Source organism: Podarcis filfolensis (genome assembly GCF_964270895.1).
Source record: "Podarcis filfolensis genome assembly, chromosome: 5".
Classification (NCBI taxonomy): domain Eukaryota; kingdom Metazoa; phylum Chordata; class Lepidosauria; order Squamata; family Lacertidae; genus Podarcis; species Podarcis filfolensis.
This window is the reverse complement of record NC_139608.1, coordinates 23,709,332-23,732,378: the sequence shown is the minus strand read 5'-3', so window position 1 is coordinate 23,732,378 and position 23,047 is coordinate 23,709,332. Positions and strand designations below refer to the sequence as shown.

The window sequence follows — 23,047 nt, the reverse complement described above, 5'->3', positions numbered from 1 at the left end:
AGTCAGGGCTGACCACGCCTCCAACGGAGGGGAGGTCAGTTGCAGCTAGCCCCCCCGAAGGGGGAAGCAGTGACAGCAGCAGTGGAACGGTCAGGAGGAAAGCTGCTGGCTGGGCGCGCGCGCCAAGTTCAAATGTGCAGGCGCGCGGAACAGCAGGAGACCCGGATGGGGAACCAGCTCCTAAAGCCCGCCGGAGGGAGGGAGAAGGCTCAGGGGAATCAGCGGGAGAAGAGGCTAGAAAGGGCGGAACCCCGGCGGGCAGGCGGACCCAGAGGAGGAAGGAGCAGCGGAGAAGGTGGAGCAAGGCTAGAATCTTAAATTGGTGTCAAGGGGGAGGAGACTCAGACGGAGCATCAGCGGTCTGACACTTGAGACGTGGGGCTGCACGCTGCGGCTCTGGAAGTGAAACTGAACTTCAATAAAGACTTTTATACTTAACAACGAAGCAGCGTTGGTCCTTTGTGAGCTGGGACCTAGGGTAGCTCTGACAGCACGTGTGTTTAGAGGAAATGGGACATTCAGTCACACAAAGATATGCATTCATAAGTGGTGACACTTCAAAAGCACTACACTGTAGGTTTGCACAAAAGTGTGCAATGCACCACACATTTCCCTGTGTGTTATTTTACACACGCACCTCCCTGGTTATCCTACATGCACAAACCACAGAATGGATAGAGACACCACCTCGAAATGAATGTCTTCTCTCGATGATTCTGGCCTATAGGCTAGTATAGTTGGTGGACCAACGCTGGACAGGGTGCGTAGAGATTCCTGAAACAGCTTTAAGAAGTCTTCTTGAAACTTAAAAGAAAAAGAAAAAAAACACAATACAATGAACAATACAATACAAGAGATTAATTCAATTTCAAATCTAGAACCCCGTTGCCCAGAATGTTCCCAAAGATGAATGGCATCAGCCTTGATTTGGCTGAAAGCAAAAGGGAAAGGGATGGCAGTGGGGATGTTGAGTTGGGAGGATGCTTTGGCCAAAATGTGCAGAGACCACGAGTGACAAATACCTCCGTGTCGCACAAAATGTCTAAGCAGCTGAGGTCCTCGTACCAGACGGCGTAGATATCTAAACATACACAAGGAGAATGGGTTAGGAAATTGGTCCGTTCTTGCTTTTAAGGTCTGAATCAAAGGACACACCCACATCGCTTATTTAGGACTGGGATGCTGAAGTAGCAACAGGCCAGCGACAGCCAATTGTGGCACCCAATTGTGATACCTTGAACATGTTTCAGACTACAGCTCCCATCATACCCAGCCAGTGTGGCCAATTGTGAGGGATGATGGGAATTGCAGTTCAAAGCCTCTGGAGGACACTATGCTGCCTACCCCTGGCATGTGCAAATCCTTCCCAGTACACAAAGAGCAGGGTGCCGCAGCTTGTGCCCATCCATATGCCCAGTGGACATGGGCTGATGGCAGGGCCAGCCGTGCAGCTCAAGATGTTCTGGAGTGGGGGGAATACCCCTTTCCCAGAGACACTGCACATGTTCCATTGTGTTTGTGCATGATGTCACTAGACCAGTGTTTCCCAACCTTGGGTCTCCAGCTGTTTTTGGACTACAACTCCCATCATCCCTTGCTAGCAAGACCAATGGTCAGGGATGATGGGAATTGTAGTCCAACAGCAGCTGGAGACCCAAGGTTGGGAAACACTGCACTAGACCATCAACACCCAAGCCATCTCTCTTGGAAGTGCCCTTAGAAAGACTGGTCCTCCAGTTCCACATGTTGGTGAATGTACACTGGCAAGCAAAGCCAGTCCAGTCGTTAGGCAAGGTGAGGATGCTGCTTCAGGCCCACGGGTGTCCCGTTTGCACCACTGTCTCTGCCAGCAGCACCGATTTTGGGCAAGAGTGTCTCCATTTTGGGTGAATTCTTGCCCAAAATCATGCCAGATCTTGCAGAGCCTGCAAGGCATCACTTAAAATTGGCATGATTTTAGAAATACCAACAGTGGAAGAATGGCAGATGAAGACGTTGGACTTTTTGGAGCTGGCCGACCTGACTGGAAGAATCCGCGATCAAAAAGAAGAGGAACATCAAGAAGAGTGGAAGAAATTTAAGGACTATTTAGCTAGATATTCAAATATCACATAAGTAGAATCACTTGAAAGTACCAAATTGGCCTAGGATTAAAGTATGTTGAATTCTATAACATTACGGACTGAAAATATTATGAAAAGGAAGGAAGACAGAAATTTGAATAAGTAAATTTTATTGAAAAGTAGATATTGGAAAACTGTTACAATGAGATTTATTGAAATTCAATTAGGAGAGATTTGAGGAAATCACTTAATGTAAATTAAATTGGGCCTTTAACAGTTAGGTGTTTATATGTTTGTTTGTTTCTATTTCTAATATTGTAATGTCTTTTCTTTTTGTGTGTTTGTTTTAAATTTGGAAAATCAATAAAAAAAATTGGGGAAAAAATAAATAAAATTGGCATGATTTTGCCCCAAATTGGTGCCAATGGTTGTGTCACTTCTCCCCCAGTAGTGGATGCGGCAAGGCTCATGGTGTGACCAGGAGCAGGTAAGTGGTGGTGGTGGGAATGGCAACAGAGTCAGGCCAAAATAGCACGTCCTGTTTTGCCTCAAGCTGGCAAAGAACTGTCTTAAGACTGGTTATCAACAGATATTCCCATGAGCTCAGTGGCTTTTACTTTCAAGGAGACATACTGTGCTATGAAGCCTGCTGTAGGCCTCTTTGCATGGCCATTCAGGTGTTTTCTGAGTTCCCCCCAAAAAGCCTTGCCTTAGTTACTTCCATGGATTTGCATGCGGTTATCTAGACCGGCCTGCTGCCATGCCGTTATTGCTTTGTCTGCTTAAGGTGGGCTGCCCAAAGGCAAGCCTGATTTTGTTTTTAGGCAGAATGCCCCTGTGCCTTAGGAGTGCAGTGGGGGAGCACTCAGCCTCACAGTGTTAAAAATATAGTGGTCAGAATAGAATAAAGCCACAACGTGGCGAGAGGGGAGGGAGGGAGGCTCAAAGGAACAGCCAGCGCCTGCCCATGCGGTTCCATTGCTGAAGGAAGAGTGGAATAGTAAACTGTGAAAAATTGGGCAGGGTGGGGAATGTGCGCATCTGGATTCTACCCAGCAAATAAGCAGCAATGGAGCATTGCTAGAGGTTAAAAGAAGAAGAGCTTGCCAGTTTAAACCATCGATTGGGTTGTCTACCTGTCAAGGCTACAGCTTGCCATTTAAAATGGGAAACTTGGAAACAGATGCCTCAGAGCGCAGGCCAGAGTAGCTGCTGCAAGTATTTGTGTGCTGATATTCACAAGGGAAAAGCACAAATTCACACACACACAAAAAGCAACCAAAGAATATCTTGGAACAACGAGATGCTGAAGAAACAGGACAAGAAGTGCTGACATAAATCCAGCCTGATGCTGGAGACAGACAGTGAGAGTAGCATCATTTCCTGTGATGTAAATTTTTCTTTCTTTCCTTTTTTGACCCGCCACCACTCTTCAGATCAGTTTTGCAAGCTTTCGAAGCAATAAAAAGCATTCAAAACCTGTTTGCCATAGGCAACAGTAGGATTGCACACACGTCCGCCTCCACCTTCAGTGTGTCACAATACACATTTCATTGATCATCACCTTGCAATGTAAAGCAGGTTGTTAACATTCCCCATTTTACAGACCATGATTTAAGACTGAGGAATAGCAAGGTGACCACATTCTCTCGAGTTTACGGCTGAGCTGGGGTTATACTGCCTAGATTTCACACCCAATCCCCTCCATGGAGTCGCACAAGACTAAAAAGAAAAGAAAAGGCAGGGCTCAAAATGAAGGAGAAATTGATGTGCTGAGGACCAATTTACCATTCTCAGGACGAAGCTTGTCTTCCTTTGGATCTGCAAAGAAAACAAAAAAAAAATAACATCTGGCCTAACTATAGAACAGCCTTTGCCAAACGCAACCCAACCTATAACACATTGCAGCAGAATAATCACATGTTTTGCAAGCAAAAGGCTCTGGTTTCAATCCCTAATATCTCTGATTTAAAGGAGATGAGGGGAAGACCCCTTCTGAGACCCTGGAGAGGCACTGCCGGTCAGAGCGGACAACCTAGGTTTACACGGGCAAATAATCAGATCAGGCTTGGGGCGGTTTCTTATGTAGCTAAATGGTTAATTCTATGCATGGAGATTACAGTGGAGATTTTTTCGCTGCTATTTTGTGTGTGCCTGTGTACGTGTGTGAGAGATAGATAGATAGTCAGCACAAGAAGCCTGTTACTTACGCCTTTTCTTGTAGCGGTCATAAAGCCAACTCTTATCTGTCTGCATTGAGACTGATCTTCCCAAAAGTTTTCCGGATTGATCAGCAGCAACTGCATCCAACGTCTCCCTTTTCAGTAGACACAACATAAGACGTGTAAGCAAGCTGAATAATTAATTTATGTCTCAAAGCAAACTCCAAGCTCCTTTGTTGTCTTTGAGGCTCAAGAGTTATCTTTGTCACTCGCAGCTTCTAAGCAGCGGAAAAGCAAAATGGCAGAAGGAATTGACCAGCGGCCAACATAGGGAACTGTGGTTTAGACCCATTGTAAGAATCCCACTCATGATGCCACCCGTGCAAACATATTATTACTCTAATCTTTGAACTGACTACAAAATCCATCCATTTGTTGTTATGCTAGCCCTGGAAAAGAGAGCAAATGCATATAAGCAACCTTAAGGAAACAGTCATGAAAAAAAGGGGAAACAGCTCTACCCCCAAAGCAAAACCACAACAAAAGGAATTTCAGCCTTGAGCCTAATATTGTGAAGACGATTCGGCTTAAAATACAGAAGACTGCCCTGCCCTTCAGTCCTTGTTTCATGGCACCTCTGCAATTCACACCCTCTTATACCTAAATTTTAAACCAAACTTTAATTTAATGCTGAAGAATAAAAGGAGGAAGCGTGATTTCTTCTTGTCGTCTTCACGATCATCTGGAAGAAAAGCACACTGCTCGGGGGTTTGGCTGTTGTTACTCAACAGCGACATGATCAAACTCAACATGGAAACATGGAAAAGCAACACACTTCAATTGCTCACCTCCTTAAGTGGTACCCAGCAGAGCTCTCTCTTCTGATTCCTCCCAGTATTGCAGGGTGGCCCTTGAATCCTGCTGAGCACAAGCCGAACTAAGTATGTGTACGGTTGACCAAATCTCCATTGCGTATGAGCCACAGACCATCGAGATTAATAATCTGCCCTTCATGAATGGGACACCTCAGTCTTGGGGCCACTCTGATGACCTCAAAACACCTACACCCCCAGATATCTCCCTCAGAGCCAGATCTCTAGTTCCTTTGCAGGACAGGGAGTGGAGCAGACCCTTGAGGGTGACATTGATTTGGCAAGGAATGCAGAGACAAGCAGAAGTTGCTTGTCAGGTGAGGCAGAGCCACCAAGGTAGCTTCCTATCAGGTGGGTCACTATTGCCTACTGGAATAATAATAATAATAATTTATTATTTATACCCCACCCATCTGGCTGGGTTTCTCCAGCCGCTCTGGGCAGCTTCCAATGGAATATTAAAATACAATAACCTATTAAACATTAAAAGCTTCCCTAAACAGGGCTGCCTTCAGATGTCTTCTAAAAATCTGGTAGTTGTTTTTCTCTTTGACATCTGGTGGGAGGGTGTTCCACAGCGCAGGTGCCACTACCAAGAAGGCCCTCTGCCTCGTGATGCGAGGTGGTGCAAACACATTGGCAGGAGTGCATGAATTCATGAGGTGACCTTAGGCAACCCACTGTCTCTCAGCCTCAGTTCCTCAAATTGCAATAACGGGAGATAAGAATCATCTTACCTTGCAGGGCTGTTGCAATGATTACGACTAGATGATGCATATGAAGTGCTTGAAAGCGCTATACAAATGTTACTGTATTGTTATAATTTGTTTTTAAATTTCCCTCTTCTTGTTCAAGCACTTAAACCGTAAGTGTGTCTGGCTCCACATTTCCTCTCTCTCGCTTAAGCTGTCCCCTCATGAAAAGGTCCCCCTCCCCCCCGGAAAACATTGCTGCAGCCTTGCAGTAAGAAGTTCCCAGGTTCAATCCAGGTTCAGAAGGTCTGCTGCTTGAAATACTGGAGAGCCAATCAGTGCAGACAATGCTGAACTAGGTGGACCAATGGCCTGTCTTGGTATAAGGCAGCTTCCTATGTTCCACATTAACATGCAGAGGAAGGTTGGAGCACCGATTTAGAAAGGGCCATAGCTCAGTGTGAGAGAAGGTCCTAGGTTACTATTATTATTTATTAAATTTATATACCACCCTTCATCCAAAGATCACAGGGCGGTTTACAACATAAATCACAAAACACGTAGCATAATAGCAGGAAACCAGACAAAAATGCCCACCTCAACAGACACATTTAAAAGGCCATAGATTGCTTAATCAGCCAAAGGCCTGGTTGAAGAAGAACGTTTTCACCTGGGGCCTTAAAAGATATGTAATGAAGGCACCAGGCGAGTCTCCCTGGGGAGAGCATTCCACAAACAAGGTTCAATTTCAGCATCTCCAGGTGGAGCTGGGAACCCCCCCCCCGAGTTACAGTCCTTCTCTCTTGGCGCATGCAGAAGTTAGAACACAGTACCTTTGTTTGAGGATAAGGAGTCAGTGGTTTCTGGGGAGGAGAACTCTGCTGATCTTTCAAAGGGGGCAATATCTAATCCTGGCTTTTGACTGCTGTCAGCCGTTCCCTCTGGGCTCTCTGACCTTGGCAGATGAAAAGCAATGTATTAGTGCTTGAGGGGAAGGGCAAGCAATTGAATTAGAGGAAGCCCCACACTTTTTATGTCAGCATCTGCGCAAACACAGACACTTACATCGTTGAGCCCCATAACAACACAGGCAAGCCCCGGAGCTTTCTATCCACGGCACAAATAGTACGTCGGTAATTACTACTGCCAGTTCCTGAGGAATTCTGATTCTGACCACAGCATAGCCTGCCAGAAATAAACATGTTTTCCATGCAGTTGCGATGCCTGCCGCTCCTTCTAAGAGCAAACTCGAGCGGTGACAACAAGTGTCAACAGGACTGGAGCGAAACTTGGGCCACGGAGTCGGGGTTGGGGGGAAGGAGGAGAGATCAGCATACATAGGGGAGCCCCGAAGGTGGTGGAAGTGCAAAATGTCTACATCTTTCAAACAAACACCTAAGGAGCACTAAAAAAAATTAAATTAAAAAATGCTACATTATTATTTCTAAAAGGTAAGCAGGCTTTTCCATGAGACTCAGAAATCTAGCTGTGGTATCTTCTACAGTCTGGAAATCCGTAGTCCACCTTCCATGACACATCGTGGACCAGTTTGAACAAGATGCAATAAGTTGGAGGGAAAGCTCATAAATAATGTCAGAAGAGCAGAAATTTCATTCCACCACCCGCTTGTAATAAGGTACATCCCATTAATAACCATTTTGACTAATGCAAGGACTTGCTGTTGTTGTTGTTACCTAGCTGGAGATGTGGATGGTCCACTTTTATCTCTTCCTGGATGATCTTCAGGACCTGTTCATATAAACAGCATTATGATGGCACTTACATACTTAGAGAAACACAAAACATCTATCCTGAGCTTTTCTGGGAAACCAAATGGTATTTTTAATATAGGCATCTTTTAAATGAATCCACACTAAAAATACATCAGTTTGCCTTATGCTGAAAATAGTACCATAATATCAAGGGATTTACTGGGGAGGGGGGCACATCTCTTCTGTAATGAGAATTTAAGTCAACTGTTTTCTAGCGTGTGAAAAATTACACACTGATCTAAAAGTTTTGCCCAGCCACCATTCCTATGCACTAAATAGCACAGCACAGGGCGTAAGGTAGAATTTATAGAGGGCAGGGCTTTTGCTGCAATACCAAATGAACGAGACTTTTCTAGCGTTCCCTGTGTGTGTATTGTTCTATGACAGAAAGGGGAGGTGTAAGCTCTGTAGGCCTTTGTACAGTCAAGGCAATGATGTGTGCAGAACAGTCCCTACTGGGCAACCAGCTGAGGCAGGAAATCCCTTGTTCCAAGCATCTGGGCTCATATCCACCTCCAAGGCTAAAACCAGTTTTGCCTGATCTGAGAGGCTGCTTCTGGTATGCAAAGAGTTGATCTGGATTTGAAGAGGCTGATCCGGAATTGCTGCCAGCCTGGAACTGTCTGAGCGCTTCCTTCTGCATCTGTCTCATACCTGCTCAACCAGCATAGCAGGGATGCTGTGGCCCTTCAGGTGATGCTGGACTATAGGTATTGTTGGACTACAAATTCCATCGTCCTGATCACCAGCCATGCTGGTTGGGGTTGATGGGAACCAGTGGCAGAGCTTCATGCTCCAGCACCGGGGGGGGGGGGGGCGGAGAGCAGGTGGGGGCGGGGCTGGCGCGTGTCCCAGGGGCATGGCACGCATCCTGGGGGCGGGGCATGCCACCTGCGGGGGCATGGTGCCCAGCGCGGGCAGGAGGGCAGCCGCCATGGCACCCCACCGGGATTGTGCTGCTCTGGGCGGTGCGCTCCCCCCGCACTCCTCTTCCTCCGCCAGTGATGGGAACCTTGGCTGACTTTGGGGTATCAAATTTCAGTGGCGCCTGATGCTAAAATTTGGCACCCCCACTCTGTGTCTCATGCTCTGTGGTACCTTCTGCAGCATGGCGCCCACAGGTGCCTGCACTGGTAAGGTAAAGGTAAAGGGACCCCTGACCATTAGGTCCAGTCGTGACTGACTCTGGGGTTGCGGCGCTCATCTCGCTTTATTGGCCGAGGGAGCTGGCGTACAGCTTCCAGGTCATGTGGCCAGCATGACTAAGCCGCTTCTGGCAAACCAGAGCAGCGCATGGAAATGCCGTTTACCTTCCCGCTGGAGCGGTACCTATTTATCTACTTGCACTTTGACGTGCTTTCGAACTGCTAGGTTGGCAGGAACTGGGACCGAACAACGGGAGCTCACCCCGCTGCGGGGATTCGAAACGCCGACCTTCTGATTGGCAAGTCCTAGGCTCTGTCGCCTGCACTGGTAGTGATACCCTAAAACCCAGTGGCCTCAGCGGCCATTGTATGCTAGGCATATCCCTTATCCACTCAACCGTTACTTGTTTGGCACAGGCATTAAGGAGACGTCTAACTGCATTCAGCTGGATTTAGTTAGAAGCCACCATGCGGTTTGGAACTGAATAATCAGGGATGATGATGATTAAGCCACTGGTCACATTAATGTCCCAAAGAGTCTCATGATAGAACAACAAACATGAAAACAAAGAAAACAAATTAAAAAACAAAACAAGTCCCATAACAACCACAGGAAGCTTTGGCAGCACACTAGTAACAAAACATCATTTTGGTCCATCAAAAGCTGGGCAGGGAGGGAAGCTAAGTCTTTATCTGGCACTTGAAAGATGTCAAAAACGGTGTTAGGCGGGCCTCACTGAGGAAAGCATTCCACCGATGGAAAGCCATAACTGAAAAGGCCCTTGCCCTTGCCACCACCCTCTGAGCCTTCCTCAGAGGAGGGACCTGGAGAAGGGCCTCAGAAGAAGATTTAAGGGTCCAGGTGGGTTCACATTGGGAAGATTCCCAGTCTTGGATTCCCAATCTTCAGGTGGTGTCTAGTCCCTTTCAGGTGAATGCGGTTAGACCTTCTCGCTCAACATGCAAGGGAATGCCAGGCTGTGAGAACAACAAAGGTGGGTCTTGCGTGTGCACCCCTTGCCCTCTTTTAACCCCTGCATGCTTTGGAAAACACCTGGAGACAGCTCTAGTTGGATGAGCAATAGCACTAAGGAAAGCAAGCAAACAGTAACTGGCTGGTGTGTATGTTTTGGCGTTTGATGGCAACCCTGCAGCAAGTTCGTGAGCCGCAATATAGTGACTTCCTTCCCTCTGCCTACTCCAGATGTTATGCTTTCTTAAACCACTCCACAGCAGCAACAATACAATCAATACCTGTGCCCATATCTCTCCTCTCTACGGTCTCCTCTGGCTCCATCTCACTGTTGTAAAACTCTGAAACTGTCACAACAATTTCAGATGCCCTATGTTAAAAATAAATGACACATTTAGCTCATGAAGAAAGGATTGCTTCTGCAACGCTAAGGACCGAAGCACACAGTAAAGTAATTTTATTTGAAATTGAGAGCCATTTAATATACTTTTTATACCAAAAGAAAAGTAACAACCTTCGCAAGCTCTTCAGTGGCCCTCCGGGCTTCAAGTTGGACTCCAACTCTCCCCACCCAGCATGACCAATGGCCAAGGATAATGGGAGCTGTAGTCCAGACTTCTGAGTACTTAATAACGGACTTAAAAGTTAAATGGCAGCAAACCTTTTAGGCAATCAAGGTTGACCTCTTCGTGTGCTACAAGTAGAACCTTGGTTCTCGAACGGCTTAGTTGATGAACAAATCGGCCCCCGAACGCCAAAAACCCAGATGTGTTCCAGTTTTTGAATGTTTTTCAGAAACTGAACGTCTGATGCAGCTGTCGGCTATTGTTTCTGGGGCGCCTGAGCCAATTGGAAGCCGTGCCTTGGTTTTCGAACGTTTTGGAAGTCGAACGTTTGAGAACCAAGGTACCATTGTATTTAGTTTTGTATTTATAAATGTTTCAAAAAGCATACAGCACAACTGTGGATGCAATAAAGGTAAAGGACCCCTGACAGTTAAATACTTTGTATAAAATACAATAAAGCCATTATTTAAATTAACAATACATAATTATCCTCCATTCAGGATCTGATATTGTTTGCTCAACCTTTGATACGATCAAAAGCAATTCTGGAAGGGAAAATACCTACAGCAATATTATTATGGCTGAATGCCCTGTGAATTCATACAACAAATCAACTTTGCATGGTGCCTGTAGCTTCCTGTCTGCAGGTTTCCCTTCCAGGGCGTTACTTGAAATGTATCACTATTATTTATTTATAAAACTCTGTCAAGAAATACAGGGAAGCATGTGATGGAAAGCCTCAACCTCTGTCTGTGACAACAGACAAGTTATGAAAGTTTCAGGCAGGCAGCCTGAGGATAATCTAATCCCACAATGCATCACAACTATATGACTCCATCCTGCCATTACATTTTGTCAGTGTGAAATTCCACAGGCAGCACTTAACAAGGGTTCACTTCCTTATGGAGGAAAGATTGCTGAAGTGGCTGTCCAACGAGGCCTTACAAATAGCGGGGGAGAGAAGGCAAGCAAAATGCGAGGGAGACAGTGAAAGATACAGGAAATTGAATGCAGATTTCCAAAAAATAGCAAGGAGAGACAAGAAGGCCTTCTCAAACAAGCAATGCAAAGAAATAGAGGAAAACAACAGAATGGGAAGAACCAGGGATCTGTTCAAGAAAATTGGAGATATGAAAGGAACATTTCGTACAAAGATTACCATAATAAAGGACAAAAGTGGTAAGGACCTAACAGAAGCAAAAGACATCAAGAAGAGGTGGCAAGAATACACAGAGGAATTATACCAGAAGGATATGGATGGCTTGTACACCCCAGGTAGTGGGGTTGCTGACCTTGAGCCAGACATCCTGGAGAGTGAAGTCAAATGGGCCTTAGAAAGCACTGCAAATAACAAGGCCAGTGGAAGTGATGGTATTCCAGCTGAACTATTTAAAATTTTAAAAGATGATGCCGTTAAGGTGCTACACTCAATATGCCAGCAAGTTTGGAAAACTCAGCAGTGGCCAGAGGATTGGAGAAGATCAGTCTACATCCCAACCCCAAAGAAGGGCAGTGCCAAAGAATGCTCCAACTACTGCACAATTGCACTCATTTCACACCCTAGCAAGGTTATGCTTAAAATTCTACAAGGAAGGCTCAAGCAGTATGTGGACCGAGAACTCCCAGAAGTGCAAGCTGGATTTAGAAGAGGCAGAGGAACCAGAGACCAAATTGCAAACATGCGCTGGATTATGGAGAAAGCTAGAGAGTTCCAGAAAGACATCTACTTCTGCTTCATTGACTATGCAAAACCCTTTGACTGTGTCGACCACAGCAAACTATGGCAAGTTCTTAAAGAAATGGGAGTGCCTGATCACCTCATCTGTCTCCTGAGAAATCTCTATGTGGGACAAGAAGCTACAGTTAGAACTGGATATGGAACAACTGATTGGTTCAAAATTGGGAAAGGAGTACGACAAGGCTGTATATTGTCTCCCTGCTTATTTAACTTATATGCAGAATTCATCATGCGAAAGGCTGGGCTGGATGAATCCCAAGCCGGAATTAAGATCGCCGGAAGAAATAGCAACAACCTCAGATATGCAGATGACACAACCTTGATGGCAGAAAGTGAGGAGGAATTAAAGAACCTTTTAATGAGGGTGAAAGAGGAGAGCGCAAAATACGGTCTGAAGCTCCACATCAAAAAAACAAAGATCATGGCAACTGGTCCCATCACCTCCTGGCAAATAGAAGGGGAAGAAATGGAGGCAGTGAGAGATTTTACTTTCTTGGGCTCCATGATCACTGCAGATGGTGACAGCAGCCACGAAATTAAAAGACGCCTGCTTCTTGGGAGAAAAGCAATGACAAACTTAGACAGCATCTTAAAAAGTAGAGACATCACATTGCAAACAAAGGTCCGTATAGTAAAAGCTATGGTTTTCCCAGTAGTGATGTATGGAAGTGAAAGCTGGACCATAAAGAAGGCTGATCGCCGAAGAATTGATGCTTTTGAATTCTGGTGCTGGAGGAGACTCTTGAGAGTCCCATGGACTGCAAGAAGATCAAACCTCTCCATTCTTAAGGAAATCAGCCCTGAGTGCTCACTGGAAGGACTGATCGTGAAGCTGAGGCTCCAATACTTTGGCCACCTCATGAGAAGAGAAGACTCCCTGGAAAAGACCCTGATGTTGGGAAAGATGGAGGGCACAAGGAGAAGGGGACGACCGAGGACGAGATGGTTGGATAGTGTTCTCGAGGCTACCAGCATGAGTTTGAGCAGACTGCGGGAGGCAGTGGAAGACAGAAGTGCCTGGCGTGCTCTGGTCCATGGGGTCATGAAGAGTCGGACACGACTAAACGACTAAACAACAACTGCAGCAGAAAGCAGGCTGAAGCAATCTGCAGCTAGTCCTAGAAGGACCAGCACACATGCTAAACCATGGGTAGGCAAACTAAGGCCCGGGTTCCTGATCCGGCACAACTGCCTTCTAAATCTGGCCCACGGATGGTCCGGGAATCAGCGTGTTTTTACATGAATAGAATGTGTGCTTTTATTTATAATGCTTCTCTGGTTTATTCGTGGGGCATAGGAATTTGTTCATTCCCCCCCAAACTATAGTCTGGCCCCCCACAAGGTCTGAGGGACAGTGGACCGGCCCCCTGCTGAAAAAGTTTGCTGATCCCTGTCTAACCAACATCAGGTCCTCTGACTTGCTCAAACCAACTCTATTGTTATCACACACACAGAAACACACACACACACACACACACACTCTTCTATCAGCTCCACCCCAAATTGTGTGTGCCTGTGTGTCACCTTTTCAAATACATGGCCATCACATTCTAAGCATTCCATCAGGGCTCTCTGTATATCTCCCACAAAGGACACACCCTTAGCTATTACCAAACAATTTGCCTGACAAAAGGCAATACCACTATGCAATTTGTAATTTAGCAAAGTGACACTTTCCATGTTCCAGAATTCAGGAGAGAAGAGAAAATGGCTCAAAATTAAGTGAGACTCTTGCATCGCTGCCTGAAATGTTTAGCTCCCCAATGCATAACTGCCTTGTTGGAGATCTTTACGTTCATATAGCTAGACAACTCTGGGAAGATGCCATAAGCAGGATATGCCATAAGCTTTCAGTCTACTTCATCAGATGAATGAAGTGTTATGTTCCCTTCCACATGTGGGTATGGGAGGGAGCCATGATAAGTTTGCTAAGTCTTTCAGGTTCCACAAGGCTCTTCAGTATTTTCGCCCCAAGAGACCATCTCCCTGGAATTTTTGACAATGGAGGCGTGCTATAGGTCTGGGATCGGCACCTTTTTTTCAGCTGAGGACTGTGTTGCTTTGGGGGCCAATCTGTCAGAGGCTGCCTATTGACAGGGGGTGGAGCCACACCATCTTTCCCCCCACCCTCACCCTATGGGGTGTTGGGAGAGGGAGAGGTCACTCTCACAAGAGGTAGTCTAAACTGATTGCTTGCAGAGGGGCACTAAAATTAGGCTGAGGGTCATAGTCACTCAATTCTAGCGTAGATAACTATTCTTTTTTGTTTCACTCTAGATTTTTGTGGTGCCACGCTTCGTTTTTAGCTGCTTCAGCAAATTTTCTATCGACAGTCCCGTTTTCCATGCATTTGTATCAATCTTTTAACTTACTTACCTCCCTGACTGAACAACTTCTGGGGGCAACTGTTCTCTTCCAATGTCTTTGCTGTCTGTTTAACATAAACATATATAGGTGAATTGTTGGTATGCAATATAATCCTAATGACAGTTTCCAGTACGTGGATGTTTAAGGTCAACAGTTTTGCAGAAAATGGACCCCATTCCAGGTCATGGCTTACCACTCCAATTGAATTCAGTAGTAATTAATTACAAATAAATCTGCAAAGGATCAGTTATCATTTTCGATTGGACTTAGAGTGCAATCAAATACATATTTACTCAGAAATAAGCACCACTTACTCCCGTGCAAGGGTGTTTAGGTTGAAGGACTGCAGCTTTAATCATGACAGTCTGGTTGAATCTGGGAGTATTTCCTTTTACTGAACATTTCCATAGTAAATGAAAACGACGTTAGTGGGAACAATATTTTAATAATGCATAGAAGCTATAAATATTAGATCTATCTCATTTCTGCAGGCCTCCACAACAGTTGCTGTATGTTCGTTGGGAAGGTAGAGGCACTATCTTAACCACTCTACCAATTTTTCAATAAGGTTTAGTAGTGGTGGTTGTTTCTTTTTAAAAATTATAACAACCTGCCGGCACATATGGGAACGGCTGTAGCATAGTGATACAGCATCTGCTTTGCCCGCAGAAGGTTCCAGGTTCAACCTCTGGCATCTCCAGGTGCAACTGGGAAAAACACCTGTCTGAAATCCTGCAGGATTGCTGTCAATCAACATAATGACTGGCAGCAAGTCAGGCAACCCTGAGCAAAATGAACCAATGGTCAGACTCAGTACAGTGGTACCTCTGGTTGTGAACGGGATCCGTTCTGGAGCCCCGTTAGCATCCTGAAGCAAACGCAACCCGCGTCTGCGCGTGCGCGTGCCTCAATTCGCTGCTTCCACGCATGCACGTGACATCATTTTGAGCGTCTGCGCATGTGCGAGTGGCGAAACCTGGAAGTAACGCGTTCTGTTACTTTCGGGTCACCGCGGAGCGTAATCTGAAAATGCTCAACCTGAAGCATATTTAACCCAAGGTATGACTGTATAAGGCAGTTTCCAGTGTTCCTACTGCCCTTACCGCTCCCTATTTTAAAATGACTTAAAGTAAACAACATTTCGATATTTTTTTTAAAATACAAAGATAATATGCTACTAACTCTTCTTCCCCTCCTATTATATAATTATTATTTATTTGATTTACAAACACGCCATAAAAACAGCTAAAAGCAGTTTTAAAAACAGTACAAGAAACAACTGTATTGTTTTAAAAGCTGCAAGGCAGAGACTTTTTCTTCCTGCTGGAAAAGCTCATCCGTGTTCCATGTGGCAGGCTTGAGGAAGGGTTCTGACATGGTGAGGAACTGACTCAGTGAGTTTCCTTTCACATTCTCTCCTTCCGTATGTACTTACACTTGATGCCACCTGGTTCCCTAAACCATATTATGGGTTGCATTCAAAACTTTTACTCAGAGCACACCCACCCAAATGAATGAGCCAAATCAGCTATGGCCATTAATTTCAATGGTCCTGCTCTGAGAAAAAGTTAACTGACTACAACCCTATGCCTCTGTGGGTACTGGAATACTGCACAAGGAAAGTAACATAAGGAACTTAAAGGACACTGATGCAAACTGCCTTGAGTCTATTTGATGGGAGAGGTCTATAAATATAACCAATGTACAAACTTGTGGTGTTTGTTTGTTTGTTTGTGTCTGTGCTTCACTCATGAAATTTGTCTCAGCTCCATCTTTGCAGAAGCTCCTTTGATCATAGCAGCTAACTCCTAGGGGCCAAGGGGTCTTCCCCCCCCCAATATTTGGGGCCGCCCCCCCTCAATAGATGCGCATCACTATTCCAGTTGTGCCTGTGCACCGCATCATGTGATGCAAGACGGGGCTTACCTGCCCTCCTCCAATACAGTGTTAAAGTTGGCACTTTTGCCATTGATCCAGATGAAAGAAGGGGCACTGTGCCAACCTTTCCCACCTGTTAGGATTGAGGCACAAGAAGGCAGCACGAGGTTGGGGCGCTGGCTTGCTGGGAGACACAACCGTCGCTTTAAAACGTGGCAGAACTAGTGGCAAGTAGCTCCGCTGCCTACCGGCCCAAGAGAGATGCCCAAATTTGCATCTTTTGAAAAGAGGTGCGTTTGAGAGCTGCTACTTCAGCGTGGTCCAGGTCCTGCACCCCGGACTCCACGGACGTCTCCTCTGCTCCACACCACCACCTCCCCTCTTTAGCTCAAGCCTCTGCGGGTTGGGGGCATCGATCTTTCTATCATCCAACCCGCTCCCCCGCCCCATCCTTTTTATTTTTTGCCCCCTCCCATGGCATCTACGCTCCAGAGCACTGCCTCTCTCGAGCAACCACCTGGATCTTCTCGGGCTTCCTGGCCATCCTTCTCCGACTTCCCAGAAGCCCCGTCCATCATGCAAAGTGCAACCCAATCGCTTCCTTTGCAACCGCAACGGCGCCGGGGCCGCGGCCCCTTTAAGGCTCCAGGGAGAAGCGGCGTTCTTCGCCCTTTATGACGCGCAGTGTTTTGCGTTCCAGTTGCCAGGGGGACTCCGGCGGGACATCAAAGGGGCGGGATCTGCGTCTCATTCTCAAGTCTGTGCAGAATATTTCCCCTCTCTTTGCAGCCACATTCAAGTTGTGCTTGTGTTTAGCTCGCCGTTCTCTACACCCGCATCTATTTCATTTCCAAGTCTTGGGACAAACACTTTTCAGACACAAAAAAACCCACTACAGTATTTGGCTTTATTATTATTACATTTGAACCCCACTTTTCCTCCAAGGAGCGCGCATGGTTCTCCCCTTCCCCATTTGATCATCACAACAACCCTAAGAGGTAGATTAAGACTAAACCATTGAGCCTCTTGGGCTTGCTGATCGAAAGGTCGAGGTTCAAATCTGTGCAATGGGATGAGTTCTTGTTGCTCTGTCCCAGCTCCTGCCCACCTAGCAGTTCAAAAGCACGCCAGTGCAAGTAGATAAATAGGTACAGCTGCAGCAGGAAGGTAAACGGTGTTTCCGTGCGCTCTGGCACTAGTCACGGTCCTCTGTGCACCAGTAGCGGTTTAGTCATGCTGGCCACATGACCCAGAAAACTGTCTGTGGACAAACGCTGGCTCCCTCTGCCTGAAAGTGAGATGAGCACCGCAACACCACAGTCACCTTGGATTGGATTTAACCGTCCAGGGGTCCTTTACCTTACCTTTACCTTACCTAGATTAGCCCTGTGAACTAATCTAGGTAAGAGTGAGAATCTGACCTCAGGTCTTCCAGCTCCTAGGCCAACACCCCAGCCCCCCACCTCCCACACACACTGAGGGCAGGGGTTATAGTATTGTGACCAACTCCCGCCCGGAAACCAATGTCCCCACTGTGGAAGGACGTGTGGATCCACAATTGGCCTCCACGGTCACTTATGGACTCATTGTTAAAACCGTGTTTATGGAAGACAATCTTACTCAGCTAGAAGTGATCGCCAAAGAGGAAGAAAGAAGATGATGATTGTGGTAGACACATCACGGAATGGTAGTGGGTGTTTTTCCATCTACTTCAATTCTGTTGGCTCCTCTCTTTTTTTTACATAAGGATAGAGTAATCACTGCCAGCAGATTACATATTTCATTGCACCATGGCAGCCTCAGGGGATGCAAGGACATATATATCTCCATTTTTTTCCTTGTCTCTTCCCACACACCAAGTTAGAGCAGAAAGAATTCTGCGAAGGATCTATCTTTAGCAGTTAGTTCTCAAACTTTTCTTTCCCCACAGAGCACTTGAAAATATCTGGAGCTCTCAATAGATTACTTAACTTTTTGTTCTGCAAATCAAAGCATGCCCATCACTCGTTTCTTAAAAGCCATTTTTCCCCCTTCAATGCCACTGCCAGCATCATTGTCAAATACAGTGACATAGGGAAATCACCCCCCTCACAAGCCTAGGCTTTTGAAAAGCCCCCCTCCCAAACTGGCACAATTTTAGGAAAAAAATACTTTCTTGTCCTGATTAAGCTTCAGTTTGTTCACCCTCGTCCAGTCCGTTACTGATGACAAAACCAGTTTAGAACAGAGACATTTTCCTTGGATTTGTGTGGAAAGGAGAAATAGAGCTGGGTGTTATCTGCATGACACTGGCAACACCCCAAAACTCTCGACAACCACTCCCACCTGTTTCATGTAAATGTTAAAGAGCATGGGCCTTGGGGGACAGAACAGAACCCTAAGGTACCCTGCAGGCCAGTGGCCAAGTCATTGCTCCCCTCCAGGAAGGAACAGAGCCACTGTCAAACAGGACCTCTTAAGTCCCATCCCATACCATGGCCAATTGTGTTGAAAGCCATTGAGAGGTCCTGCAGAACCAACAGGGGCACACTGTCCCCCTGTCCAACTCCCAGATAAAGCCACAACTATATAATTCATCAAAGCGGGGGGGGGGGGGGGAGGAGGGAGACCACATTACAGAACATGCCAGACGCTTTAACAAGTTGTTTTCAAAATGTGCATGCATGTTAGCTACCAAACTGCAGAAACTTCACCACCTGAATGGAAAAATCAGTTTCTGTTCTATTCAGTAGACCGACATTTTCCTGCTAATTAGAGGCTGTTCGACTTGGAAACATTTCTAAAGTTTCCAATCCGTCTTTACTAAGCTGCAAAGTTTTTTGTTTTTGCTATACAAAGAAGAGAGTGTACTCATAGTAACAAGATTAAGCATGTGAATAAAGGTAGGAAGATTGAAGGCGAAACATATTATTATTATTATTATTATTATTATTATTATTATTATTATTATTACAGAATGAATGGTGTCAATCTACTTCTCCTACTGAATTCAGCACACACCCGAGTAGTCACAACGGAATAAAATAGGTGGTTGCAATTAAAAATAAATAAATTCAGGTTAGCAACTTCCATTGAGAAGGCTTGGTTGAATGGGTAAGATGCACATGCTCAGGTTTCTTTGGAGATGATGTGGAAAAGGCTAGCGTGACCTAGAAAACGAGAGGCCTATTGCAAAGGTTTTTATATTCTCCTAGAAAATGCTGACCATGAACAGAGCAGTGATACCAACTTGAATAAAATATGGGGGGTGCAGGTAAGCCCCACCCCGCATAATTGATCACAAGACACGGTGCATGCACACCATTTGAATGGCAATGAATGCCCATCGTTTTTTGGGGGGGAAGGGGCCTGGAACTTGTTTTTCCTCCTGACTTGGCCATTTTGGCTGGGGCTGATGTGAATTGGAGTCCAACATCATCTGTAGCCCCAGCCTTCGTTTGGCCAACAATTTGCTGCAACATTTCTCCCAACATTTTATTATGCGTCAGCATAAAAATTATCAATAAAAATTATATTCACAAAGTTGGCAAAACTTAATAGACTGCCTGGGGTAGGGGGGCTAAGTTGGGGGACTCTTTGCAATTGCGTTTATACACTTCTTAAAAAATATCAGTATTTTATAAAGGAAGAGAGAGAGCTTTTCCTGCCTTTTAAAAGAAACATTTTGCATTCTCAATATTTATGTAATCATATCAATACATTCACTTGATTCTTTCTTTGTTGCCTCTGAACGGTGCTAGGATTGAGATATCGCACACAAAGCTTTAGCCTGATACAGCATTAGTCGTTTCCAGAATTCGGCATTAAGAAGTCAGCAATAACATACGTTCAAATTCAGTTTGTATGCAAAGAATTTTTTTGGCAATGTGTTTGTTAATGATGGGGCGACCCCCTTCCTCAGTCAGTCAGTCAGCTTTGCTCATAATACCATTTCCTGTTCTCACTACGATCTGCCAACTTCCCTGCTTGCTCAGACAGTCCTGGTCTGTGGACACTGCCCAGGAAGTTATTGGCATTCTTTTCTCATGCCGTAGGATGTGCTCAGATATGTAAGCGAGGAACTCTACATGGGTATGTCCAGAAGGCAATATAATCCACAGACACCTCCATGTTCGTCCCTCTGGACCCCTGAGCAGAGAAATACAAAAACACCATCCTAGGAAGTGACAGCTGGAACCACTGCTGTGCTAGCAAGAGTCTGCTTTCAATATCCTGGTGAGATCACTTTCGGAATGTACAGTAGCTATTCTAGGGACACTTGTGTCATAATTTAAAGGTTCCCGTGCCAACAGAGTTCTAGGAATCAAGGTCTTGCAATGCCAGCGATCCAGTAACTCTCCTCTTGGGAAATCTCTTCCTCTCGGGCACAGAGAGTGGTATATTAAAATGCAGGCCCTAAAAGGTCTCTTACCCCCACCCTCACACCCAGCATGGGCATCAACGCTGCCATTTAATCTTGGCTCTTTGAATGGCGTGAACATTCTCAACAGTTCACAAGTGCAAACCACCTAAGTTTGTTAAGTATAGACATTCCGCTGCCGGGCAGAGCAGATGCTCAATACGGCCACTTACCAAATGCTCTGCAGACGACCCAGACTTACATTTTAGTGCAAAATTAGGCTTTGGTTGATGGAGCCAATAGTCTCGAGACACGGTCTGAACTTGGTTGGTGAATGCTAATGCGATGAGGACAGGTTTAGAAATTGCATCGAGGCTGATGGTCAGAGCAGAGATGGACAAACGTGTAGATCCCAAGAAGCAGAGGACAGGCATTGTCACACCATGTCCTTAAAGCCCTTTCATAACAGAGCAAAGGTAAAGGTAAAGGGACCCCTGACCATTAGGTCCAGTCGTGACCGACCCTGGGGTTGCAGCGCTCATCTTGTTTTATGGGCCGAGGGAGCCGGTGTACAGCTTCCGGGTCATGTGGCCAGCATGACTAAGCTGCTTCTGGTGAACCAGAGCAGTGCACGGAAACGCCGTTTACCTTCCCGCCTGAGCGGTACCTATTTATCTACTTGCACTTTGACGTGCTTGCAAACTGCTAGGTTGGCAGGAGCAGGGACCGAGCAATGGGAGCTCACCCCGTCGCGGGGATTCGAACTGCCGACCTTCTGATCGGCAAGCCCTAGGCTCTGTGGTTTAATCCACAGCGCCACCCGCGTCCCTTTCATAACAGAGTACTTCTCCCAAAGCTTTCTGCTCCACCAATGATGTACCAAAATGGTTGCATACTAGTGATTTGAAGCATTTTTCGGAGACACCGTAGCTCGGGCAGAGCACACACCCCACATTCATATGAACCTGGGTTCAACCCTTGTATCTCCAGTTTTCAAAGACGTATGAGTAGCAGAGTTGGAGAAAATTCTCTTTTCGGCCTTGGAGAGCTGCTATCTGGGAAAGTACACAATACTGATTTAAATTAGCCAGTATTCTGACTCTAAGGCAGCACTGTATTTTCAGTAGACACACACTGACGATCTGGGCTACAGAGGAATGGTTATCTACACCTTGCCCATCAAGGAAAGTCAGAACAAAATTTGTTCTATAAAGCTGGAAATTTCAAGCAACTGCTGAGCAATTCATTCAAGGCTCGGGCCAAAACATCTGAAATTCCTTGCTTCCTCTGCTTGTCAGCCTGCATCTCTGAGCAAGAAGTGCCTACAAACATTTGCAGGTACTACGGCACTCAGTGCATCTAGTGACAGCAGATATTGTGGAAAGCAGAAAAGGTACAGGGCCCTAGGTTATTAGAGGAAACTCAGTTAGTGTTGGGGGAGGGGATGAAAACTCGCAGGCACCCATGGGAGGTGGAACAGTGCGCTGCCCAACACCCATGCGCTGTTCTGAGAAGCCATACAACTCTTTAAGTTTACAACACAGGCACAAGTTCAATACTGGGTCTAGTGCAAGTTAATATGCATTTGCTGTAGTATGAAAGGTCAGAAACATACTGAAAATATGGTGCTGCCTTAGAGTCAGAATACTGGCTAATTTAAATCAGTATTGTGTACTTTCCCAGATAGCAGCTCTGCAAGGCTGAAAGGAGGATTCTTCCTAACTCTGCTAATCATACGTCTTTGAAAATTGGAGATACCAGGGATAAACCCAGGCTCATATGAATGTGGAGTGTGTACTCTGCCCCTAAGCTACGGTGTCTCTGGAAAATTTTCCAAATCACTTGGGAAGACAGGCGAACTAATGCCAGTGTACTGGAAGAAGCAAAGATCACCAGTGTTGAAGCAATGATTCTTCAACATAAACTTTGTTGGACTGGTCATGTTGTGTGCATACCTGATTATCGTCTTCCAAAGCAACTACTCTATTCCAAACTTAAAAATGGAAAGCGTAATGCTGGTGGTCAACAAAAGAGGTTTAAAGACTCTCTCAAGGCAAATCTAAAACAATGTAGTATAAACACCGACAACTGGGAAACACTGGCCTGCGAGCGCTCAAGTTGGAGAACAGCCTTTACCAAAGGTATCATGGGCTTTGAAGAAGAAGAAGAAGAAGAAGAAGTTTGGATTTGATATCCCGCCTTTCACTCCCTTTAAGGAGTCTCAAAGCGGCTAACATTCTCCTTTCCCTTCCTCCCCCACAACAAACACTCTGTGAGGTGAGTGGGGCTGAGAGACTTCAGAGAAGTGTGACTAGCCCAAGGTCACCCAGCAGCTGCATGTGCAGGAGCGGAGATGCGAACCCGGTTCCCCAGATTAGGAGTCTACCGCTCTTAACCACTACACCACACTGGCTCTCGAAGACGCTCGAACTCAGGACGAAAGGGAGAAACGTGCTAAGAGGAAGGCACACCCGGAAACC

The 23,047-nt window shown here is 45.8% G+C and overlaps 3 protein-coding genes across 8 annotated transcripts in view; 2 read left to right on the top strand and 1 right to left on the bottom strand.

Moving 5' to 3' along the window:
• The window catches only part of ERICH6 (glutamate rich 6), a 34,983-nt gene extending 14,525 nt beyond the window's left edge, over positions 1-20,458 (bottom strand). The window contains exons 1-10 of one of the 6 annotated variants that reach the window (XM_083613260.1): positions 20,157-20,458; positions 14,360-14,414; positions 9,961-10,049; positions 7,484-7,538; positions 6,623-6,744; positions 5,074-5,146; positions 4,274-4,380; positions 3,852-3,884; positions 1,023-1,081; positions 688-804 (exon numbers count right to left, since the gene is read on the bottom strand). In XM_083613260.1, the coding sequence (XP_083469386.1) occupies positions 688-804; positions 1,023-1,081; positions 3,852-3,884; positions 4,274-4,380; positions 5,074-5,146; positions 6,623-6,744; positions 7,484-7,538; positions 9,961-10,049; positions 14,360-14,414; positions 20,157-20,244 (798 nt within the window). In that variant the 5' untranslated portion in view covers positions 20,245-20,458. Of the gene's footprint in view, positions 1-687; positions 805-1,022; positions 1,082-3,851; positions 3,885-4,273; positions 4,381-5,073; positions 5,147-6,622; positions 6,745-6,854; positions 7,044-7,483; positions 7,539-9,960; positions 10,050-14,359; positions 14,415-16,745; positions 16,896-20,156 lie in introns of those variants that run through there. The other 5 variants (XM_083613261.1, XM_083613262.1, XM_083613263.1 and 2 more) reach the window with 5 other exon arrangements.
• Positions 1-23,047, top strand: part of LOC310762420 (glucose-dependent insulinotropic receptor-like) — a 153,137-nt gene that overhangs the window by 17,867 nt on the left and 112,223 nt on the right. The window lies entirely within an intron of this gene.
• Positions 1-23,047, top strand: part of EIF2A (eukaryotic translation initiation factor 2A) — a 108,837-nt gene that overhangs the window by 68,536 nt on the left and 17,254 nt on the right. The window lies entirely within an intron of this gene.